The sequence below is a fragment of the Hylaeus anthracinus genome, unplaced genomic scaffold (assembly GCF_026225885.1).
Source record: "Hylaeus anthracinus isolate JK02 unplaced genomic scaffold, UHH_iyHylAnth1.0_haploid 0, whole genome shotgun sequence".
Lineage (NCBI taxonomy): Eukaryota > Metazoa > Arthropoda > Insecta > Hymenoptera > Colletidae > Hylaeus > Hylaeus anthracinus.
Window position 1 is genome coordinate 15431192 of NW_026533254.1, and position 20184 is coordinate 15451375.

At 37.6% G+C, this 20184-nt stretch overlaps 2 protein-coding genes and 1 long non-coding RNA gene across 9 annotated transcripts; 1 reads left to right on the forward strand and 2 right to left on the reverse strand.

The window, feature by feature from the left end:
* Positions 1–774: 774 nt before the first annotated feature.
* Positions 775–16558, forward strand: LOC128885699 (transmembrane protein 205). The gene is made up of 4 exons (XM_054139884.1): positions 775–1244; positions 14302–14495; positions 14581–14744; positions 14838–16558. Exons 1-4 carry the CDS (start codon positions 976–978, stop codon positions 15123–15125), a joined length of 915 nt encoding a protein of 304 aa, XP_053995859.1. The 5' UTR covers positions 775–975; the 3' UTR covers positions 15126–16558.
* LOC128885813 (uncharacterized) lies at positions 8847–13397 on the reverse strand. 6 transcript variants are annotated; one of them, XR_008459673.1, is made up of 5 exons: positions 11374–13397; positions 10197–11109; positions 9488–9718; positions 9321–9417; positions 8847–9212 (listed from the first exon to the last, which is right to left on the reverse strand). It is a non-coding gene; the product is annotated as an uncharacterized LOC128885813 (long non-coding RNA). The 6 variants fall into 6 exon arrangements; XR_008459674.1 differs by having other exon boundaries at positions 10197–10406; positions 11001–13397; XR_008459672.1 differs by having other exon boundaries at positions 10197–10406; positions 10477–13397.
* LOC128885625 (DDB1- and CUL4-associated factor 7) lies at positions 16017–19202 on the reverse strand. 2 transcript variants are annotated; one of them, XM_054139743.1, is made up of 4 exons: positions 19003–19202; positions 18516–18788; positions 17894–18446; positions 16017–17805 (listed from the first exon to the last, which is right to left on the reverse strand). In XM_054139743.1, exons 2-4 carry the CDS (start codon positions 18766–18768, stop codon positions 17571–17573), a joined length of 1041 nt encoding a protein of 346 aa, XP_053995718.1. In that variant the 5' UTR covers positions 18769–18788; positions 19003–19202; the 3' UTR covers positions 16017–17570. The 2 variants fall into 2 exon arrangements, with proteins under 2 accessions (XP_053995718.1, XP_053995727.1); XM_054139752.1 differs by having other exon boundaries at positions 18516–18804.
* Positions 19203–20184: the final 982 nt, after the last annotated feature.

Sequence of the window (20184 nt, forward strand, 5' to 3'; positions counted from 1 at the left end):
GCATTTTCGATTGAATAATGGATCGTTTTCTTTTCTGGAATTAATTCCTGCAAATGAATATCGAAGAAGAATGCGAGAAAAACTGGACTAGGTACACAAGGGACTTAATATGTTAGTTATTCATTCTACCTCTAATCGAAGTATTGTGATCAATCTGTATTTAGTTTCTGACTCATTTAATCGAAATAACTTTAAATTGCAATTTAAATCATCCGAGGAAGAAAGAAAATGAATCACATCAAACGATATTATCGTTTTACGCATCGAACCTATTGTATATCGAACCTATGGCGAAATTGATCCGATCGCGAAATCCTTCCGATTTATTTCACAGCACGATTGACGTATTGTGTGAAGTTAATTAGTTACGAAATTTCGAAGGAACTTTATTAGTCCTTTTAGTACTAAATGTATAATAGGTTCGCATAGAAACTAGTCTTATCGTATCGTAGTAACTTAAAATTTATCAGAAAAAGAAACCTAACCAAAAAGGAAGCCTAAGATACGTACTAACTACGTTACTTCTATACATATAATCATATAATCTGCGCAATTGGGTAGATCCAGCGTATTAATTAACGATTCGAACTAATTAGTACGCTTCCACATCGAATTTAACTCTGCACATTACGGAAACATCTTCACAGATCGCCGAACTCATCCCCCGAGAATTCAGGATTTCCCGACCAGCGAACCCAAGCGAACCCTTCCGATCGTTTGATCCCCGTCATTGGTCGATCGTGCATCGATGGTGGGGAGGTATAAAAAGGGGTCACGTCCGCGTCCGCGGCGCACTGTGCGACAGTACAAGTTCGTGATTGCGTTCGATCGCGTCGTGATTTCCAAATTGTCTTCCAAAACGACATCGAAATTCTTACAGGATACCGCCCTGTGTGATTGGCCAAAACACGATTCGGCACGTTTCGAGACTAACTATTATTTTATTCGTCGCGTATCTCACTTCGAGGAAGAATCATGTGCGTGCGTACGGTGGTTGGGATCGAGTCCAGTGAGCCGGTTGTGGTCCATCAGCAGAACAAGCTGCAAAAAACGAAAGAAAAGTACATGAAACTGCACGACGAACTGGTGGCCAGAGAGCTGGAGATCGTCGAGGAGCAGAAGACCCAGGTGTTCATACCAGAAATCGCTGACGACATCCTGAAGACCAGCACCGTCAACTACAGCTCGCTTCTGAAGGTTCTGACGAACTACTGCGAGACGATACAGCAGACGAAATTCTTCAAGTGAGTATACATATACTGGTTCAGGGGTGGTTCACTTGGCTGAACTTTGTCTCAGGGGGCCATTTATTATTGGTTAAAACTTATCAAATCTTATAGTTGACCTGAAAAGTCCGAAAATCCAAGGTAAAAGTTTAGAAATCCAATAGTTTAAAAGATACTAGTAAAGGTCTCGAGAATTGATGACATTAGTGTGCTAGCACTGGTAAATAATAATAACAAGTGAATGCTATCGAGGGAAATGTAAATTCCCTAAATAAGTTTTCACCGTGATCAATCAGAGGTTAGAGTAGCGAATAATGTAACAGTACGCGTATAAATTATACAGGGTGTCCCAAAAATATTGTAAAACCTTGAAAGAGGTGGTTCGGGGGGTGATTTGAAACAACTTTTTCCTTAGCGAAAATGTTGTCCGAGGCTTCGTTGAGGAGATATTAACGGAAAACACTGACCAATCAGAGCGCGAGTATGCCAATGGAGCGCCCGCTGATTGGTCAGTGTTTTCCGTTAATATTTCCTCGACGAATCCTCGGACAATATTTTCGCTAAGGAAAGAGTTGTTTCAAATCATCTCCCGAATCACTCCTTTCAAGATGTTACAATATTTTTGGGACACCTTGTATATACAGGGTAGAGGTGATTTGCAACAACTTTTTCCTTAGCGAAAATGTTGTCCGAGGCTTCGTTACGGAGATATTAACAAAAAACCCTGACCAATCAGAGCGCGCGTATACCGTTGGAGCTCTCGCGGTAGCGTATGAGCGAAGCCGCCTAGCGCGTAGCTTACGCTCCACCAGCATACTCGCGCTCTGATTGGTTAGTGTTTTCCGTTAATATCTCCTCAACGAAGTCTCGGACAACATTTTCGCTAAGAAAAAAGTTGTTTCAAATCATCTCCCGAATCACCCCTTTCAAGGTGTTACAACATTTTTGGAACACCCTGTACACTCTCTGAGCCTTTCTCATCCCGTTAACTGTACAGAGGTTGAAGTAGCGAATAATGTAAAAGTACGCATATAAATTATATGTATATCGAAGGACGAACGTAATATTAGAGTGTAACTAGTCCAACGGAATTTATTAAAGAGCGATAAAAATTATCGTTCGCGTTTAGTCAACTATATATAATACTTTTAGGAAGTTTCGTCTGAGGATTAAAGTACAGATGCGTGTGATACCAGTTTTATTTCTCAGCTGAAAATTAATTATGCATCATTTTCTTTTATTTTTTTAATGTTAGTGATACCATTTATCCGAAGATTCGTGATGATTTATTTTGAGGTTTCCGAAGTGTAATAGATAACATAAACTGTCAGTGATAGTAGTATTTTATTTAGAGAATTTAGACTATGCGATTCGAGTACAATTTTGTTCCGATTTAATTGGAACAACGCCATCCATCATAAAATACGAAATTTCGTCTAGGTCGCACTCGCAAATCGTGTAATCGGTTATTGTTCGTCCAGATAAAGACTTTCGACGCGAATCAAGCATCGAGTGTTTGACAGATGATAATTACAACTGCGATAAGTGTTAACGGGGTAATGCGTGATTAGAATTCATTATCGATCGCGCTTATGGCAGATGCGTCGCAAAGATTTTGAATAATCTCGTTAAAAAAATTAACGAAATCGCGCATGCGCAGGAACGTAGTAAATGAAGTTTAATTCGTGAGTAAGCATTATCACGTGACAAATAGTTCTAACGTCTTCCTTATTTTTTCGTTGGTCGATAGGGATCTGAAGTGCAGTGTCTGCGACTGATAACGACCGTTATCGTACAGTGTGGTCCTACGCATCTCGGTTTTCGCGAATAGTAAAACGTGGTTTCGTATCGTTAATCATACTTTTATCATGTACGAATTTTCAATTCAAACTGGTGTTTTATATTTTGAATATAATTCAACAAATGGAATCGGATGTACGATTAGCACTACTTCGTGAACGATACAATATTCGTTCTTCCAAGACGGTCGCTCAGTATCGTAAATCGATAACGTGTCGTGAACACGATAACGATAAAAATTTTATTTCACTACAACTTTTTTATTATTATTTCGTGTCAGTGTGGATATTTCCATATCCTAAAAACTGTCTTCTGTTGATTAATTTCTACATTAGTTGTCTTTTAAAAATAACGAATACTCGGCGACATTTTTTCACACGATCATCGATAAATAATTAATTCTTCAAAATTGTTCATTCTTCGCTGGTCTCGAGACAAAATTTTAGTTCGGCGAACGTATCGAAAATATTGAGTTTCCAAAGTTCGAAACAGTTATGGGTTCACCTAGCGTGAGTCACGGATGAAAGAAAGTGGAAAGATCTCTGGAAAAACAGGAAAGGAATGTTCGATGCAGGTAGATTCTATTCTTTTCCCGACCTTTTCAAATAGCGCTACAGAAAAGCTGGAAAAGCAGGAACAGCTTGTTCGGAATGTCCGTTTTGGTTCAAAAAAGTCCAACGGTAAATATACATAAATATTAGACTGGATGATTTCGAAGAATTAATTATTTATTGACGTACGTGTTAAAAAATGTTTGCCGCGTATTCGTTACTTTTAAAAGAAAACTAAAGTAGAAATGAACCAACAGAAAACAGTATATCCAGCAAAGAAATTTATCTAAATAAAACGATAGATTTATTTAGATAAATTAGAACGTTTGCAAATTAATTTTCCATTGTAAGTACGTAAACGCGTAAGAGTCGATTTATCTACATATTTCGAACGAAACGTAGACGAATATTAAACGTAGTACGAATACTTCTGGGACTAACCGTAACGGCAGAAGTTCTCATGATTCTTGAAAGTAACGGCCGAGGTACACGAAATGAACCGGTAACTGTGTCGAAAGATTCAAGGCTAAATAGACGTTGTCCATCGTGTATCTGTAATAATGGTAATGAAAGTAAAAAGAAAAAGGAACGAAACACGGGGACACGTTAGAGCACGCAATATGCTACGTGACTACACGGTCGAATAAGAATGGCAGCGGGCACCGCATGATACTAGGGCGCCACCTTTTCCAATTACAGTATCCGGAGATTACGGGACTGATAATATAGAATAGCGTAACCCTCGAGAAGCTGCGGCGGCTCGCAGAAACTTTTTTCCATAGGGAGCTCGAATTCGCGCATCGATAAAAAAGATAATGCAAAAATGAAAAATGAATGTGAAATTATTTCAATTTGGGAATATTGTCCGAGACTGTAGAAATTTACTAACGAGGGGACTTCAGTTCGATTATCATTTTGTACAATATTTTATTGCAATAGGTATTCTTTTTATGATTAAATCTTTAACTACGAAGGCCATAGGTACGTGATGTATCGTTTCTTTTAGAGTAAATTCAAACAAATTAATTTATAACAAGATTTTATTTTTAATTAATTATATCATCGCCCTCGTTATCGACAACCTTTCGCTATCTAGCGTGCAAATTTTCAATGCCTGATCGATAAAAATCAGTCGCTGTGCAATGAGCTGATAAATGATAAACGACGTTACCTTTCTGGTCTCTCTAATATTTTCAAACGACGTATTTAGTCACGCTGAACAACTAGCACGCTTTTGGTAATAGACGAAAATGTTTCGAACAAATCTCGCGTGATTTCGAGAGTGACACGATCTGACGTCAATAGTTTTATTTATAGGAAGAGGTGTAAAGGTTTCACGGAGGTCAACTTCTTTTTTTAAATGGAGTTGCCAGGTTTTCTTTTTACCGAATTCGCCTTGAATGTGGGAAAAGAGTCAGGGCCTCGATGGTTTACATATTTTCGAAAACGTTCGAGGTGGAACGAGTTCGATGACCTGTAATAGATAAGTACTCGAGGTTAATTAAAATTAAATAAAAATACTCTGGTTTTGGGATAGGTGTACCTTAATAATTTTATAATTAGAATTCATTATCGTATAAAAATCTGTTATGGAAACGTGATGGTTTGCAATTACACCTGTTCGAAACATAATTGCTAAGAAATTATGTCTTCCTCGAGACCAAGCAAGATTTGTTCCAAGTATTTTTGTCTATCGCCAAAAATAAATTAGTTATTCAGGTGGTCTCTCTCAAGTGTCTCACAATCTATACAAAGCAACTTGTCGTGGAGAATAGCAAATGGCCAATGGCTTAATGAACGTGTAAAAGTAATACAAATATTTTCTTTTATATTATCTACATATCTACTTTATCAATCGAATTATATTCATTACTGGTACAAATGCACAAATAATGCTGAAATTAGTGTGAATTACTGGACTGCGGATTTTTGTACATTTATAGGAAATTTGGATATACAAGAAACTACCAAATGCATACAGTATGCAATGATACAAAAAAATATTGAAAGTAAAGTTTATATTATAATATTTGCAGGATAAAATGAATGTAAGCTCAATTTTTGTAGGTACGTTTGCAAAGATTTTATTTTGCGTAAGATCATTTGAAATTCAATTGTTTACAAAAGAAAGCTAAACAAAAATTAGGTTTACAGAGGATGTCCGCTGGAAAGAAATGTTCTACAGAATGTCACGGGACCATCGTCGCTAGGCTATTGGGTCAACTTGTAAATCTAACGAGCAGGAAACTGAAAATAGAAAAATACGCGGGAGCAGTGTTCAGATGAAAAATGAAGTGACGGCTTTATATGCTGATTCATAGGTTAATAAACTGGTTCGAATCCGTAGCGGTAGACTTAATCAGGGTGAACACGTCGACGCGTGTCTCATTTACATTTTATACGCGAAGGATTATTGAATTATCTTTTTATTATCTTATCGTCGTAATTACACGAATAAAATGGAATGATTATCGCGACTTGAGAAAAATACACGAAGAACGAGCAACATTTCCGATATAACTTTTCCGTCGACGTGTTTATTCGATAAACACTTTCAATAAACTTTGAGTAAGACTCTGACTCATACATCTTCCTCCTGATATTTATTGATCCAAGCTTGGTCTTTGATCTATTTCAATTTGCATTTATCTTTAGGATTAAACGCTACCCCTTCTTTCTTTGTAGCCAAATATAGATAATACTGGAATACTATTTCAGAAATAGTAGCGATGTCGGAGTATAAATGAAAAATAAAGGCATGGAGATTCGAACCCACGATCCTCGGATTCACACTCGATCGCTTAACCTACACGACCACACATGTACCCTACGTTTCGTGTTCTCGTTTGACTTCTTATTGTTGAGGATGTAGAGAAGGCGATACTACAATGATATAAAAATATAAAAGAAGGAAGTGTTTGTAAAGTGATCAGTATATATAATTCTTGATTGTTAGTGTTTCTCAATGGCTGGCGATATTTTAGTATTCTTTAATTAAAATTATTTTTGTTACAATTAAAGAATTATAATATCGTGTAGACATTTTTACATGTGAATAGATAAAGAAACTTAACTTAAAGCTTTACTGCAAAGTGATTTAGGATTAGGGAACGATAAATATATGCACCCGTATTTTGATTGGTCAGCGAGTTCGGACTTTCAACTTTCTATCGCTGGCATTTCACGTCGCAACGTCACGGGCAACCGTGTATCGCGATTTGAATATAGCAAGAACGTATAGACTCCGATAGCAAAAATAGAGACGCGACGTTAAATTTATCGCGTTTCGCTGTTAAAGTGCATTCACACGCGACTAAAATTAGTCGCGTCGAGTAATAATTGCGTGTCATTGGCGTTGATTCTAGACACGTGCGCGACAGCTTCTGGGAATGCACCGTTTCGCGCACGCGTAAAAGAAAGACAAACGGAATGGCATACCGACACACATTTCATCGAGCGCGCGAAACGAAGGTATTTAGGAATCTGCGTCGGTTACGCAAGAAATGCAAGTTTGATAACGACATCTAACGTCACAGACAATTCAGATAAGCACGTACGTGCGTCACAATTACGTTTTTCTTTTGGATAAATATGTTTTTAAGTAGAACAAGTAATAAAAAAAAATATTTTTAGAAACTGGAAACAGGTCGAGACAATTTTTGGCCGTCCATCAAACACGAAAATACTTGTTTCTGCGCGTGACAAGGATAAAACACGATCGTCTAGGTTAGTCACGCGATGATTTCTTTTTGGCAGATACAGGAAAAATTCTCTGGCAGTATGTTACAGTATGTTATCGGGGACCGCGAAATGTTAGCTCGGGGATTCCTGAAACCTGTTTTCGTTTCCTAATTCCGCCACTTTTTGCCGCCCAGCTGGCTTTCTCAACCTTGTCGCAGGTGCTCAACGATTTTGAAAGTCATCGTCTGTTAATCATGACGCGTGAGAAAATGAACGGTTACGGTTGTTAGTCGAAGCGAAAGTACCGACAATTAACACCAGCCTGCGCATGCGCTTGACGCGTTATTTGCATAGCCTTTACCCAGATAGCGGTAAAGTGACATTTAATTACTCGTCGATTATTCAATTGAAGCGCGTGCTTCACGGTGGGTAATTTTATGAAACGACGAATACAGGGTGTCCCAAAAATGTTGGAGGTCGTTGAAGAGATGGTTCGGGAGGTGATTTGAAACAACTTTTTCCTTAGCGTAAATGTTGCCCGAGGCTTCTATATGGAGATATTAACGGAAAACACTGACCAACCAGAGCGCGAGGATGCCGGTGGAGCGCTCGCGGTAGCGTACGCTACGCGCTAGGCGGCCGCGCTCACCGACCACTCAAAACGCGAGTATGCCAATGGAGCGCCCGCTGATTGGTCAGTGTTTTCCGTTAATATCTCTTCAACGAAGCCTCGGACAACATTTTCGTTAAGGAAAAAGTTGTTTCAAATCACCTCCCGAACTACCCCTTTCAAGGTGTTACAACATTTTTGGGGCACCCTATATATACAGGGTAGAGGTGATTTGAAACAACTTTTTCCTTAGCGAAAATGTTGTCCAAGTCTTCGTTAAGGAGATATTAACGGAAAACACTGACCAATCAGAGCGCGAGTATGCCGGTGGAGCGTAGGCTATGCGCTAGCCGGCTTCGCTCATACGCTACCGCGGCCGCTCCAACAGTATCCGCGCGCTCTGATTGGTCAGTGTTTTCCGTTAATATCTCCTCAACAAAGCCTCGGATAACATTTTCGCTAAGGAAAAAGTTGCTTCAAATCACCTCCCGAACCACCCTTTCAATGACCTCCAACATTTTTGGGACACCCTGTATATCTACAAACCAAAATTAGAATTATAAGTAATAACCAGGTAGCCAATTGTATACTCGGAATCAATTTAGAAACTCCCATAAAAAACGAACGAACGTATTCGACTTCTAACTGCTAATTCCAATTGCAAACTGCATCGCGAAAAATCCCCCGGTTATTTGCGGTAGGGAATTCCGAGACGGAATTATTCATGGATAATTCTTGTCTTGGGGGGGAGACCCGAAACCTTTCTTCCCCCCCGTGGGCGCCCATTTCGCAAGAAATGACAGGTAGTCTGCGAGGAATGTTAATGTCTGTAATCACAGCGAACATTTGGCCGAAAGCTTTAGCTGGCGCTCTATCAAAAGTCTCGTCTCGAATTTACAACGGGGTTGAAAGTGGACGCGTGCAATACGACGTGCGTCGAAGTCGTTCATCGTCGATTAACGCGTTCGCCCTAAAATAAGAGCGTTCGTCTCGCGGTTGTATATTCGCGCGAATGCGCGTGTCAAATTTGCAGCAATAAATCGTCTTAATCTGTCGATGGGGGCTGTTATCTTACAGGAAGGTCAGAATTCATCGATGTTTATTGTAAAAACACACTAGTTGCGATAACAGACTTCGAATTTGATTGCGAATATCGGTCATGATTATTCCCCAAATTGCACAAGCACCACACGTGCGGAGCGTGGGTTCTACACGGTGCGGGATGATTGAAGATATCGAACGGTAATTGGCTTGTTTATGGAGACGTATAATTATTTCTTGATAGGAATCCATAGAGATATTGTAGATAGAGGAGGGCAGGTATGATCTTTCGATGTACCACAGCTAAAAAAAGAAAATAACAGTGGTACCCTACTATACAATGCTGTACAAAGCTAACCTTACAGCAAAATGATAGTCTGACTCCTACCTGCTTGGGACATTTCCACTTACTTACACAAACCTATCTACGATATCTCCATGCATCTCGTCAAAATCACAGTATGATATAGGCAGAGTCAGGCAGAGTGCTTTGGTCAGGTTAGGTTGGCTCGAAACAACCGTTCGTATGCTCCCCGTTTCGTTTCGGGTATGCAAATCAAAGGCATTGTTTGATCAACGTTGAAATCTGGATTATAATTGCAAGGTAGCGCGTGCGTGCCATCTTGCACGTTTCTCGGTGCCTACTGATAACTTGCTCATACCTCATAATGCCCGATGGACTATATCTTGCAGGCTTATGCTTAAGAACACGAGCGTGCAGAACGCTTGGCAGAAATGCTCGCGCATTTGCGAGTCGAATTACGACTGTGCAGATATCGATACCGGGTCCCTTTCACAGGTGGAATCTCCTGGAACGAGAAAAACAGTCGAACACGTTTATACTAGCGTTTATACATATATTAGGTCGTGTTTATATAAATAATCTAATTTCATAGATATTCATGTTGTAACAGTAATGGAGCAAAATGAATCGTGCACAATTCAGTAATATGTAACATAAAACATAAAATATTGTGCATGTATTCTTATTAATAAAACGAAAGAAACTTTTGGGACAACCTAATACGTTATACTCTTCCTCTTCTATAATTTTCTAATTACTTGTAATTAACTAGTACTGGAATTGAATTAATTCTTTTATTCGATATTTTCAGGATATTTAAACAATTACAAAATGGGGAAGCAGAGAGATAAATTTGAAAAGAATGCCTTGGCTTGACCCTCGAATAGAGTTGTAAATAATTGATGTGAGAAAGTTAACACTGGCTGCCCGATGATCCAGAATGATTGATGTAATCACGAAACGGCCGGGATAACGTTACCTACCGTAGACAGCTGTTATCAATGCTGCCTCTACGGTTTCATTGACGGTATCGCTGCTATCAGTGATCCGGCGCTTTCATAAATTTGTTGCTTGCATTGCACCTCTAGGAAGAAAAATATAATCGTTGACTCATGCTCGAATCAAGTAGAAAAAGGATTTTTTCTAAATATATCTTCTAAATAATCTTTCATCGATAACTTTACATCTCTATTCTGCAAAGAAAAATGTTTAAAATAGTGTAATTTTAAAAAAATTAACGTTAGTATTAGAAGTCACGCCTACGCGACTCCTGCGGCCAATAAACTGCATCCTGTGACTACTAACTGGCTAAGCCACGCCTCCGTGGCATAGCGAACCAATGTGTGACGTCGTGCTGACGTCGTCACGTCTACGTGACTACTCTTCGAAGTATAAATAGAGAGATGCAGCGTGCACGAATGGAGAACGCGAAATTGCGTGTCGAAATATCGCAACCGAGTGATTTGTCGTTCGTCTCGAAGCATGATTGATCGACGTACGTCTTCGCACAATAATCGAGGCACAAAGTGGGTCCAATTGCGCGTACTTCGAGACGAAATGACCACCCGCGCCGTATTCATAACGTCAAGCTCGGGATTTTGATAACACTTCTACACTACACAGTTAGGACTCCTTATACAGTCTTCGTGGTTACCTCGTAAACTTGTAGATTGTTAACCTCGAGAAATAAATTAGCATCCCTCTTGATAAACAATTTGTTTTTCGTTTTACGTTCAAATTTATCTTTCCTTGGAAGAAGGAAGAACGCCACGAGTTGATTTACTAACCTCGATAGTTCATACGAGTGTCCTTATGCTACAGAGTGCATAATCCTGTTCTGGAATTCCCCGAAAAGCATACAGCGCGCTGGAAGCGATCGGTCAAGAACCTTCCGTGCTAAGAAAAACACATTAAAAATTCCTTCCACGATGAACGGGTCCAGTGACTGGCAAAATTCTTATTTAAACCTAAATTTCGAATAGCTACTAAAAGACGAAGAATTGTTTAGCCGTTCTTTGTTGCGTAAAATTTAGAATGTTTAACGAACGAATTTTTTATAATTAAAACGGTTACCGAAGCTATAACTGTAAAAATCTTCCGTTACTTGAACAAACACGTTCCGTAAAAACGTTTCGATAATAATGAACAGGTATTATTTACAATCGTGACGAAACGCCGCAACATCCTCGCAGACGACCACCGAACGGTGCTAAATGTAATATAACACCGACCAAGAAAGCCTCGAACCTAATGTGCAATAAAAAATGACATCTATTTGCACGCAAACGTTGAACCACGTGTGTCCACATAATCGTAGACAGCGCTACTTACTGCTTCCCGTAGAACAAACTCTCCACAGAATATTACTGTCACTGGGATAAATCGTGACCCCCTTTCTTGTGTAATGCCATACTCCCAACAAAAGAATTGCTGGATAAAAATAGAAAGTGGATCTCAGAGGAACCGCAAGTTTTTCAACTCGATGATGAGAATCACGAGACTCTGTAACTGCTTACTAATTCTAGTTTGTTAATTTATACAGGGTGTCCTAAAAATGTTGTAACACCTTGAAGGGGGTGGTTCGGGAGGTGATTTGAAACAACTTTTTCCTTAGCGAAAATGTTGTCCGAGGCTTCGTTGAAGAGATATTAACGGAAAACACTGACCAATCAGAGCGCGAGTATGCCGGTGGAGCGGCCGCGGTAGCGTATGAGCGCGGCTGTTTAGCGCGTAGCCTTCGCTCCACCGGCATAGTCGCGCTCTGATTGGTCACTGTTTTCCGTTAATATCTCCTCAACGAAGCCTCGGACAACATTTTCGCTAAGGAAAAAATTGTTTCAAATCACCTCCCGAACCACCCCCTTCAAGGTGTTACAACATTTTTGGGACACCCTGTATAACGTAAATTCGTATATGGTTACATGATTTTTCCATCAAGCGATCGATTTTCTGGGGTCGATTTAAAGTATTTCCACAAATAAGATTTCGATTTCGAAATATGTATCGACGCTCTACGCGCACACGTGGACCTTTCATAATGAACGGAGAAATGATGCAACCAGTCCACGGGCTACGTGCGAATTGATTACATCGATATGGCAGTCTGGCGGTAAATATTGAATGCTCCCGTGTTTGCGCCGACAAGCCCTCGGCAAATATGTTTTATAGTTCGCACGCGGTGCTCGACAATGAGTTCGTGGCATATTTTTCTGTCCATCCGTCGCGCCGCGACTTCACGGACGAAGCAATCGTTTTATCTTTTGATCCATATATTTTTGACTTTTATTTTACGTGCTGTTGCGACACGACGCGTCGCTTCTTTGCAACATTATCTCGGGAGCTGAGAATTAACATACTTACCGTCTGAGCTTGTTTGTTCGCGAAAGAACAAACAAGGGAAATGTACGTCGAGGTAACGTCGATCTGATTCATTTCTCAGATTCTTTTCTCAACTTGATATTTCGATACATCGGGTGAGGCTCTTTCCACTGCTGAGTTGAATTTTCTTGAATTCTTGAATTCTTTTTTGAAGGATTTGGGGTTGCCCTATTTGCATGCAATCTTATAAATGCATTATGTTGCATTAGTGTCAAACTATTCGTAAAGTTTTTAGACAGACGTCACAATTGCCACGAAAATTATTTGAACAAAGATATCATTCATACCACGGACGCAGAGAAGACATGAAGCTTCCAATTGGTTGAATACGCGTCGCCAATCTGATTCTACCATTCGGAAGCCTTAGGCCTTCCGTGCATCAGTGATGGTATAGACGGAATCATTTGAGTCAAGTGTGCCACTCAGGTCATTCTTCTTAGTTACCGACAAGAACCTTTGATCATACTTATGTAGCTTATAAAAATGCAACAGTACAGTTTCATTCATTATTTGATGTACATATACAATTGTAAATGTATATATATAAATTATAATTTTCTAAGAATTACGAAAAAGACACAAATCGTAGAGCGAATCGCTGATAGTTGTCCTAACTGAATTATCCAATTGTTACATAATGTTATATAAAACTAAACCAGAGAACAAATCGCGGTTTCATTGACCTTTTTCTGCATGCCACGTGTTTGAGAACAGGAGTGAAGTGGCAAATACTCGCATACGTCAATGTAAACCAACAGGTGTGAATACACACATGAACTGTGACGAGACTGTATGAATCAGAGATAGGTAAAATTCCTACCCAGTATAAAAGTATATGTGCATTTTCCTTTTATTCTTTCATATCGGAACACAGTCCCTTGTAACCACTTCCAATTTCATCTTATTTACGACGAAACAAACTGTTATTTAGAAAATAATCACTGCATCGATTTACTAGCACGAAGGGGTTAAGTGGACTGTTGACTCAGACGATATAACATCTGGTATCGCGTGGTCTGGCGCCTGACGTGATGTCGCTCGAGTCTCGTGTGAGTGAAGTTAACGGAGAACCGGATTCGATAATCAGAGTCGGTCACGCGAGTCGTGTAAATTGTATCGATCAAGTTAGCGCGAATTTTCAGACAATTTTCAATTCGATCAAGCCTAGGGAGCAGTAATGAATAAATTTATTTTTGTTTTTTAAATTTGAACAGATCATAATATATTTGAAGATTGCTTTGTTTGTCTTCTACTGAAATTGCAGGGAAATTTATTCATTGCATTAACGATAAAGTCTAAACATGTCGATTTATCTGGAAATGAAAGATTATTAATGTAACCAAGCTTACAAGAGATTCGTTGTTCCAATCGTAATTATAGATATTCGACGCAGTTCGAATTAATGGAACGGATCCCCGTTGAAGATGATAATGGTGCTAATGGTCACCCTGTTATGGAAAATTATAGATCGTTAACTCGGGAATGATGGATCGAGCAATCCTCGATTTATGTACAAATATTAGTGTCTATAATAAATTTTTAGTATCTGGACCAATGACAAATAATAATTAGAACATAAACTAAATAGGGGAAAATTAATAAAAAATATCAAGTTGAAAGGGATTATTGTAAAGATAAAAAATAAATTTTTTTAAAAATCTAGCTTTCAGCTTACGATACTAATGTAAAATTTCGTTTTCTCTTTTCCAGAATTTTGTTTTACACAACTCAACCAGCTCATGTAATAATGATAGCAGCAGTGTTGTGCGTGACATCAGCTCTGGTCCCAATCAAAGACAGAGTGCAAGCTGCTGGTCATCCTCACTCCAGAGCAGCCTCCTTCATTTACTTAGCTTCCTTTGTGATGCATCTTGGTGCCCAAATCTGGATGACTTTCGTCTCAGGTATGCATACAAAAAATATGAATTTACAGTACAATTGTTACTTTACCTGTTACTTTGCTTACTATTTAAATTATTACTCTTGCAGGTCTTTCTCTATACTTCGCATTACCAAGACACGTATTTGGTGAAGTGCAACGCATTCTGTTCCCTAGATACTTCACCATCAACGCGTGTCTCAGCCTCACTACCCTTCTTATATTTATTAAACATCATCCAGCGCATACATGGGATACCGAAATTGCTATTCAGGTTTGTAGAATAATAAATAATATATTCCTCAAAAATTGAAGAATGTACATATCATATTGTACTTGATGACTAAAATGAAAATAATATTTTCAGGTTGGTGCAATGACTGGTGCATTTTTTCTAGAGTTGTTGATACGACTCTACTTGACACCACCACTTTTGCAATTAATAGTGCAAAAGAACACTTTAGAACGTGCCGCCGGAGTGGGAAATGAAATTGGTCGCCACAACCCAGGCCCATTGAAGCACTGTCCACATTACTTAAGAATGCACAACGCCTTCCGTCGTGTTCACGTTTCCATCGCGATGGGGAATATGCTGACCATGGGGTGTACAGTTTTGCATTTATATTACATAGCAAGCAAATTGTGCGTTCTTTAAAACCACGAGAGCCTATGCTAATTTTACTGAACGTATTTATTCAGAATTTCCAAAATAATAAGCACTGTTTCAACGCTATTTTAATGAGAAAACATTGAGCAACATTTAGTGTTTGATTCTGAGTATAGGAAGAATGCTCTTATGATTTTAATTTTCGCGAACGTCAGCAATTTTTAATGAAAGTATCTGACGTACATTCTCTTGAAAGGAAAATAATGAACCCATATTATGTTGGTGAATTGTACAACAAAATATGCTTTGAATTTTTCCTGTGTTCTGAAAGGTGAACGAGAATTCTAAAAATAGAAACTGCGCTTGATCTATGAGCCTATAGAACGAGCATTCGGTGTAATCTAGCCACGTTCTTGTCGTAGAAATTTCAATTGCGAAACCTTAGGAACATTTAAATGAATATGAAAAACATGACTTCTTTATTTATTATCAACGCGATGCATTAATTATAATAAAAGTTCGAAGAACGACGGTATCTTATTATTAATTGCACTCTTTTTTTTCTAGAAATGTGCGTATGTGTGGATTACACGTATGCATCTGGACAAAAAATTTGTTTAAATATAATTTTGTTATTTAAAAAGAATGAATGTTTAAAAAATCAGTGAAATGTGGTTTAGAGTGAAAGTGTACTTGTGTTTATTGTCTTTATTGTCTAAACCAGTGTGCACGAGAAATTTAGACGATTATCCTAGGATCTTTGGGACACTAATTCTTACCAAAGTTTATTGTAAATTACTATTAACAATACTTTAAAAAATATAATTGACGTAGCGACATGTAAATATTTATTGATATTATATCGTATGATCGATTAATTGGAACATTCGGAAAAATATCACTGACTATACTGGTAGGTAATGAAGAGCTTACTCTGTATCAGAGTTAATCATATTTATTAAAGTAGCGGTAGTACATAATAGTATGATCTTACAGCTGTATGAAGTCGTCAGATATTTTATTAAAAACAAACACGAGATTAATTGCGAAAAAAATTAATGTATTTCAATTGGCTAATATTCTGACTCATGTACTCGCATTTCATTATTGTAAATAATGCATCTCGCCCATTGCGTAACTGTAAATTATAATACATCGGACATTAATATAAATTCTGCTTTTTTTTAAAATTCGTAGTGTGTCAATTATGAATCCTATCATGTTACGTCGTCTATGGAAGATATGATTCTTAATGAATGTATTATTAGTGCATTTCAATTTCCTTCGTACTAATTTAAATAATTTACGTATAAAAAAACTACTTTTTAATTACAATTTCATGACATAATCTTACATCTTAAAGATTTTGAAAACTCGTAAGTATGTAATCATATTATCACATAAGTTGTTTCGTTACTAATTCTAGTATCACCAATACTACCACTATAAGTTTTGTCATTGTAATAAAAGAGTTTAACGTTTTCTTCCTCTCTTATTATATTATGAATACACACACGTACTATAATATAATAATAATTTCCGTATATATTTTAAATAAGACGAGAATATGGAAAACCTATTATTATATTCTATTATTTTCTACAAAATCAAGTAAGTATGTAAATATAAACATATATACAATCGTGTAACGTAACTGATATATTTCATTTTGTTCCATTTAATGAAAAACGTTTGTTCGAATTTTCTCGGCTATTTTACGATCCCTTTGCAAAATGGATAAATTTATAATTGTTTTTAATTTAATCGATAATCATCGGTATATAGTTACAAAATAAAATACATCAATCACGATCATTTACATTATTATAAATATACATGTGATTCGTCAGTCTCTATATATCGTGTATCTCCAGAATGCAATGATATTCATTTATTGATTATTGAAGATGTACGAAATCTTATACAAATTTTATACTACTATTTAACCTTTAACTATTGTTCAATGAGCTTTTCTATATTTGCATCATTTCAGTTGATCAAGTGTACATTTGCTTGATAATCCTGAGGACTTTAAATACATACATAAATATCAGTGGCACAATGATAATACATTGCATTCTTGTTACATTAACATGTACATATACTTGATATTTTCGGCCTGGCCTTATTTAAATAATTTAGACTCGTAAAACTAATTAAATCGTATAAAATGATTAAAATCGATTCAAAATTTTTTACAAATACAGTTGAACTCTGTATAATTGTTTGATTACGAGATATCCGTGCGCTATATCGTAATAGACCCGGATCGTTCAAGCATTTTCCTTATTGAATTCTCAATATTTGACAAAATAACTAGTATTTGTACATGTCTATTTTACAGGTACAAAAAAGTAATAAAAACGGATGGCAGGAGCTTACATCCATACAAATATTGAAATAAAATGGTGATCCCAAATGACTTTAAGTAACAATTCGTAAAGAAATTTTGTTACATCTGAGAAAATGGAAACCTAGTAGAAAATACTTTTTTTATACTCTAAGGATTTCTGCAGCTTTGTTGTAACAAATTGCAATCCAATCGGGCTGCGTAGCGCCCCACTGTATTTGATTCACTTCTCCTTCTGCAGCTGTGTAAGCAAGGATCGGATCCTCGATAGCCCTTGGCATTTGTTGTATGTCCCAAATTAATGCTTGATGATCGTCTCCCGCTGTACAAATATGGCAAGACGAGTGTGGCGCCCATGCTATTCCATTGACGCTCGCTCTAAAAAATGAGATGAAAATTGAAAAGTATTTTCAAGGATACAAGGTGTAATAAAGCAAATGTTAAGATAATAAAATGAGTCGCATACCTATGGTTATTTAGCCTTGCGACCGGTGTACACGGGACTCGGACATCTAAAATAATCACTTCGCAAGCATCCATCGCTACCGTCGCGAGATAATTAGGATCCTGTTTGTTCCACGCCAGTCTTAGAAGAGGCGTGTGCTGCGGATCCTCGTAGATTATCGTTGAGTGTTCTAAATGTCGTAGGTCAAACATTCTTACGGAACCATCCGCGCCAACAGATGCAAACATATCACGACCACCGCCAGCGCGACTAAACGCTATATCATATACTTCTTTGTCATGAGCAATTAACTGCGTCTTCACGTGTCCGGTGACCATATTGACTCTACCCAAAACTTGTCCTGTTTCCAGGCCCCAGATCGTACACGTGGTATCTATACTCGAAGTACCGATTAAATTTGGATCCACCTCATTCCAATCGAAGGATGTAAGGGGAGCACAGAAGTCTGAATTCTTATTATTGTTTAAAACACACTCCAATCGTGTTTCTGGTTCAGCTGCTCGCCACACTCTCAGGTAATCTCCGGATGTAGCCAGGAGGTCAGGAAACAGACCTAATAAAAATGGAAAATTAATTTAAGTTATGGAGATTAACATGAAAAAAATAAATAGAATAATAATACCTTTGCTGTCTGGTATCCACATAATCTTTGTAGTCGGATAGGGGTGATCGAAAGTACTTTTGGCACTGAATTCAGAAGTCTCTTCGTCAAGGGAAACTATTTGTACTTTGTTGTTGTATTCTTCCACAAAACTACCAAGAGCCAAACGAAATCGTTTATCAGGACGGACAGACCAGTTCATACTGTACAAAGGCCATGGTGCCTCGTATTTATAAATTTCTTTCCTTTTAGGCGGTACGCTGTGTAGAGCCATACTGTTGTGTATTTTCTCCACTAAAACGAATCCATACTAAATATAAAATTGTAATTAACATGTTCGAATGTTTATGTTTACATAATAATATAACTGTTAAAGCTACTGCAAGATAAACATGTAATTAAAGTCTTTTACAAGATCCTAGTCATGATATTATTTTTCATTTAGCTTTGATGTAATTTCATAATCATCAACAAACGGAGGAAATAACACTGCGATTTCGACACTAACCTCGAAATCCAAGGGGTTTAAAACAAAACTGCTTTCGAACACGATCTATCCGTGATTTGTAAAGATTCACTCTTTCATGGTGAACATGTTCCTGAGAAGAATGATTTACTTGTACGAATACTAACTAAAAAAAGTTAATATTCGAATTAGCGAGCTTCATAGAGGCATTCAATTAACCAAATCTGTCGCGATAACATAAAATGGCGCTCTTTCAAATTTGAGATTTTTCGCTGTCACGGAGTCTTTGCATCCAAGATGTTCCATATTAATTTCGATAATAAATTAATTTTAATAATTACAATGCTTTATTTTATGGCGTATAAAATGATATTAATGTGACGTTAAATCGTGTTTACGATTGTTCATGTTGAGAGGTTTCATAAATTGCTTGTTATATTATTATACCATATACAGGGTGTCCCAAAAATGTTGTAACACCTTAAAAGGAGTGGTTCAGGAGGTGATTTCAAACAACTTTTTCCGTAGCGAAAATGTTGTCCGAGGCTTCGTTACGAAGATATTAACAAAAAACCTCGACCAATAAGAGCGCGAGTATACCGGTGAGCGTAGGCTACGCGATAGGCGGCGGCGCTCATACGCTACCGTGAACGCTCTGATTGGTCAGTGTTTTTCGTTAATATCTCTTCAACGAAACCTCTGACAACATTTTCGCTAAGGAAAAAGTTGTTTCAAATCACCTCCCGAACCACCTCTCAAGGTGTTACAACATTTTTGAGACACCCTGTACATATATTTACCAGCCATATCAATAAATGAGTCTGTCGGCAAATAAATTATATTTCAAATAGCCAATTAACTTTCCACGCAAAATAATTATATTCTTTTATACTACATATAAAGGACATGACTCAATAAAGGCATATCTTCATCACAAAAATTTCTTTTCTTTTTCTATGTGTTCGCCTTTCATGAACTTTGGAAACTTCCCTTATATATTTTTCGTTGAAGATCGGCCCTTTTCTCTGAGCGTTATACGCAATCGCACAAAATACGCGGGAAACCAAATATCTCTATATTAGGTTTGTTATGCCTAACTTCTTTCAAAAAATGAATAAGATTAATTTAATGAATTTTCGAGCAGGTATCATTCACTGATATATGCGTATTCATCAGTGTTATGAAATCTGATACTTTTAGGCGGGAAAAGAGGCTCAGCTGATT

Bases quoted from the DNA above. Each gene is read 5' to 3' on its own strand.
- LOC128885625 (XM_054139743.1), bottom strand. From the start codon at position 18,768: ATGGCTCTACACAGCGTACCGCCTAAAAGGAAAGAAATTTATAAATAC. The intron at 18,447-18,515 runs GTATTATTATTC...CATTTTTATTAG, and splicing joins GTGGATACCAGACAGCAAAG to GTCTGTTTCCTGACCTCCTG. The intron at 17,806-17,893 runs GTATGCGACTCA...CTCATTTTTTAG, and splicing joins GCAAGGCTAAATAACCATAG to AGCGAGCGTCAATGGAATAG.
- LOC128885699 (XM_054139884.1), top strand. From the start codon at position 976: ATGTGCGTGCGTACGGTGGTTGGGATCGAGTCCAGTGAGCCGGTTGTG. The intron at 1,245-14,301 runs GTGAGTATACAT...TCTCTTTTCCAG, and splicing joins CAGCAGACGAAATTCTTCAA to AATTTTGTTTTACACAACTC. The intron at 14,745-14,837 runs GTTTGTAGAATA...TAATATTTTCAG, and splicing joins ATACCGAAATTGCTATTCAG to GTTGGTGCAATGACTGGTGC.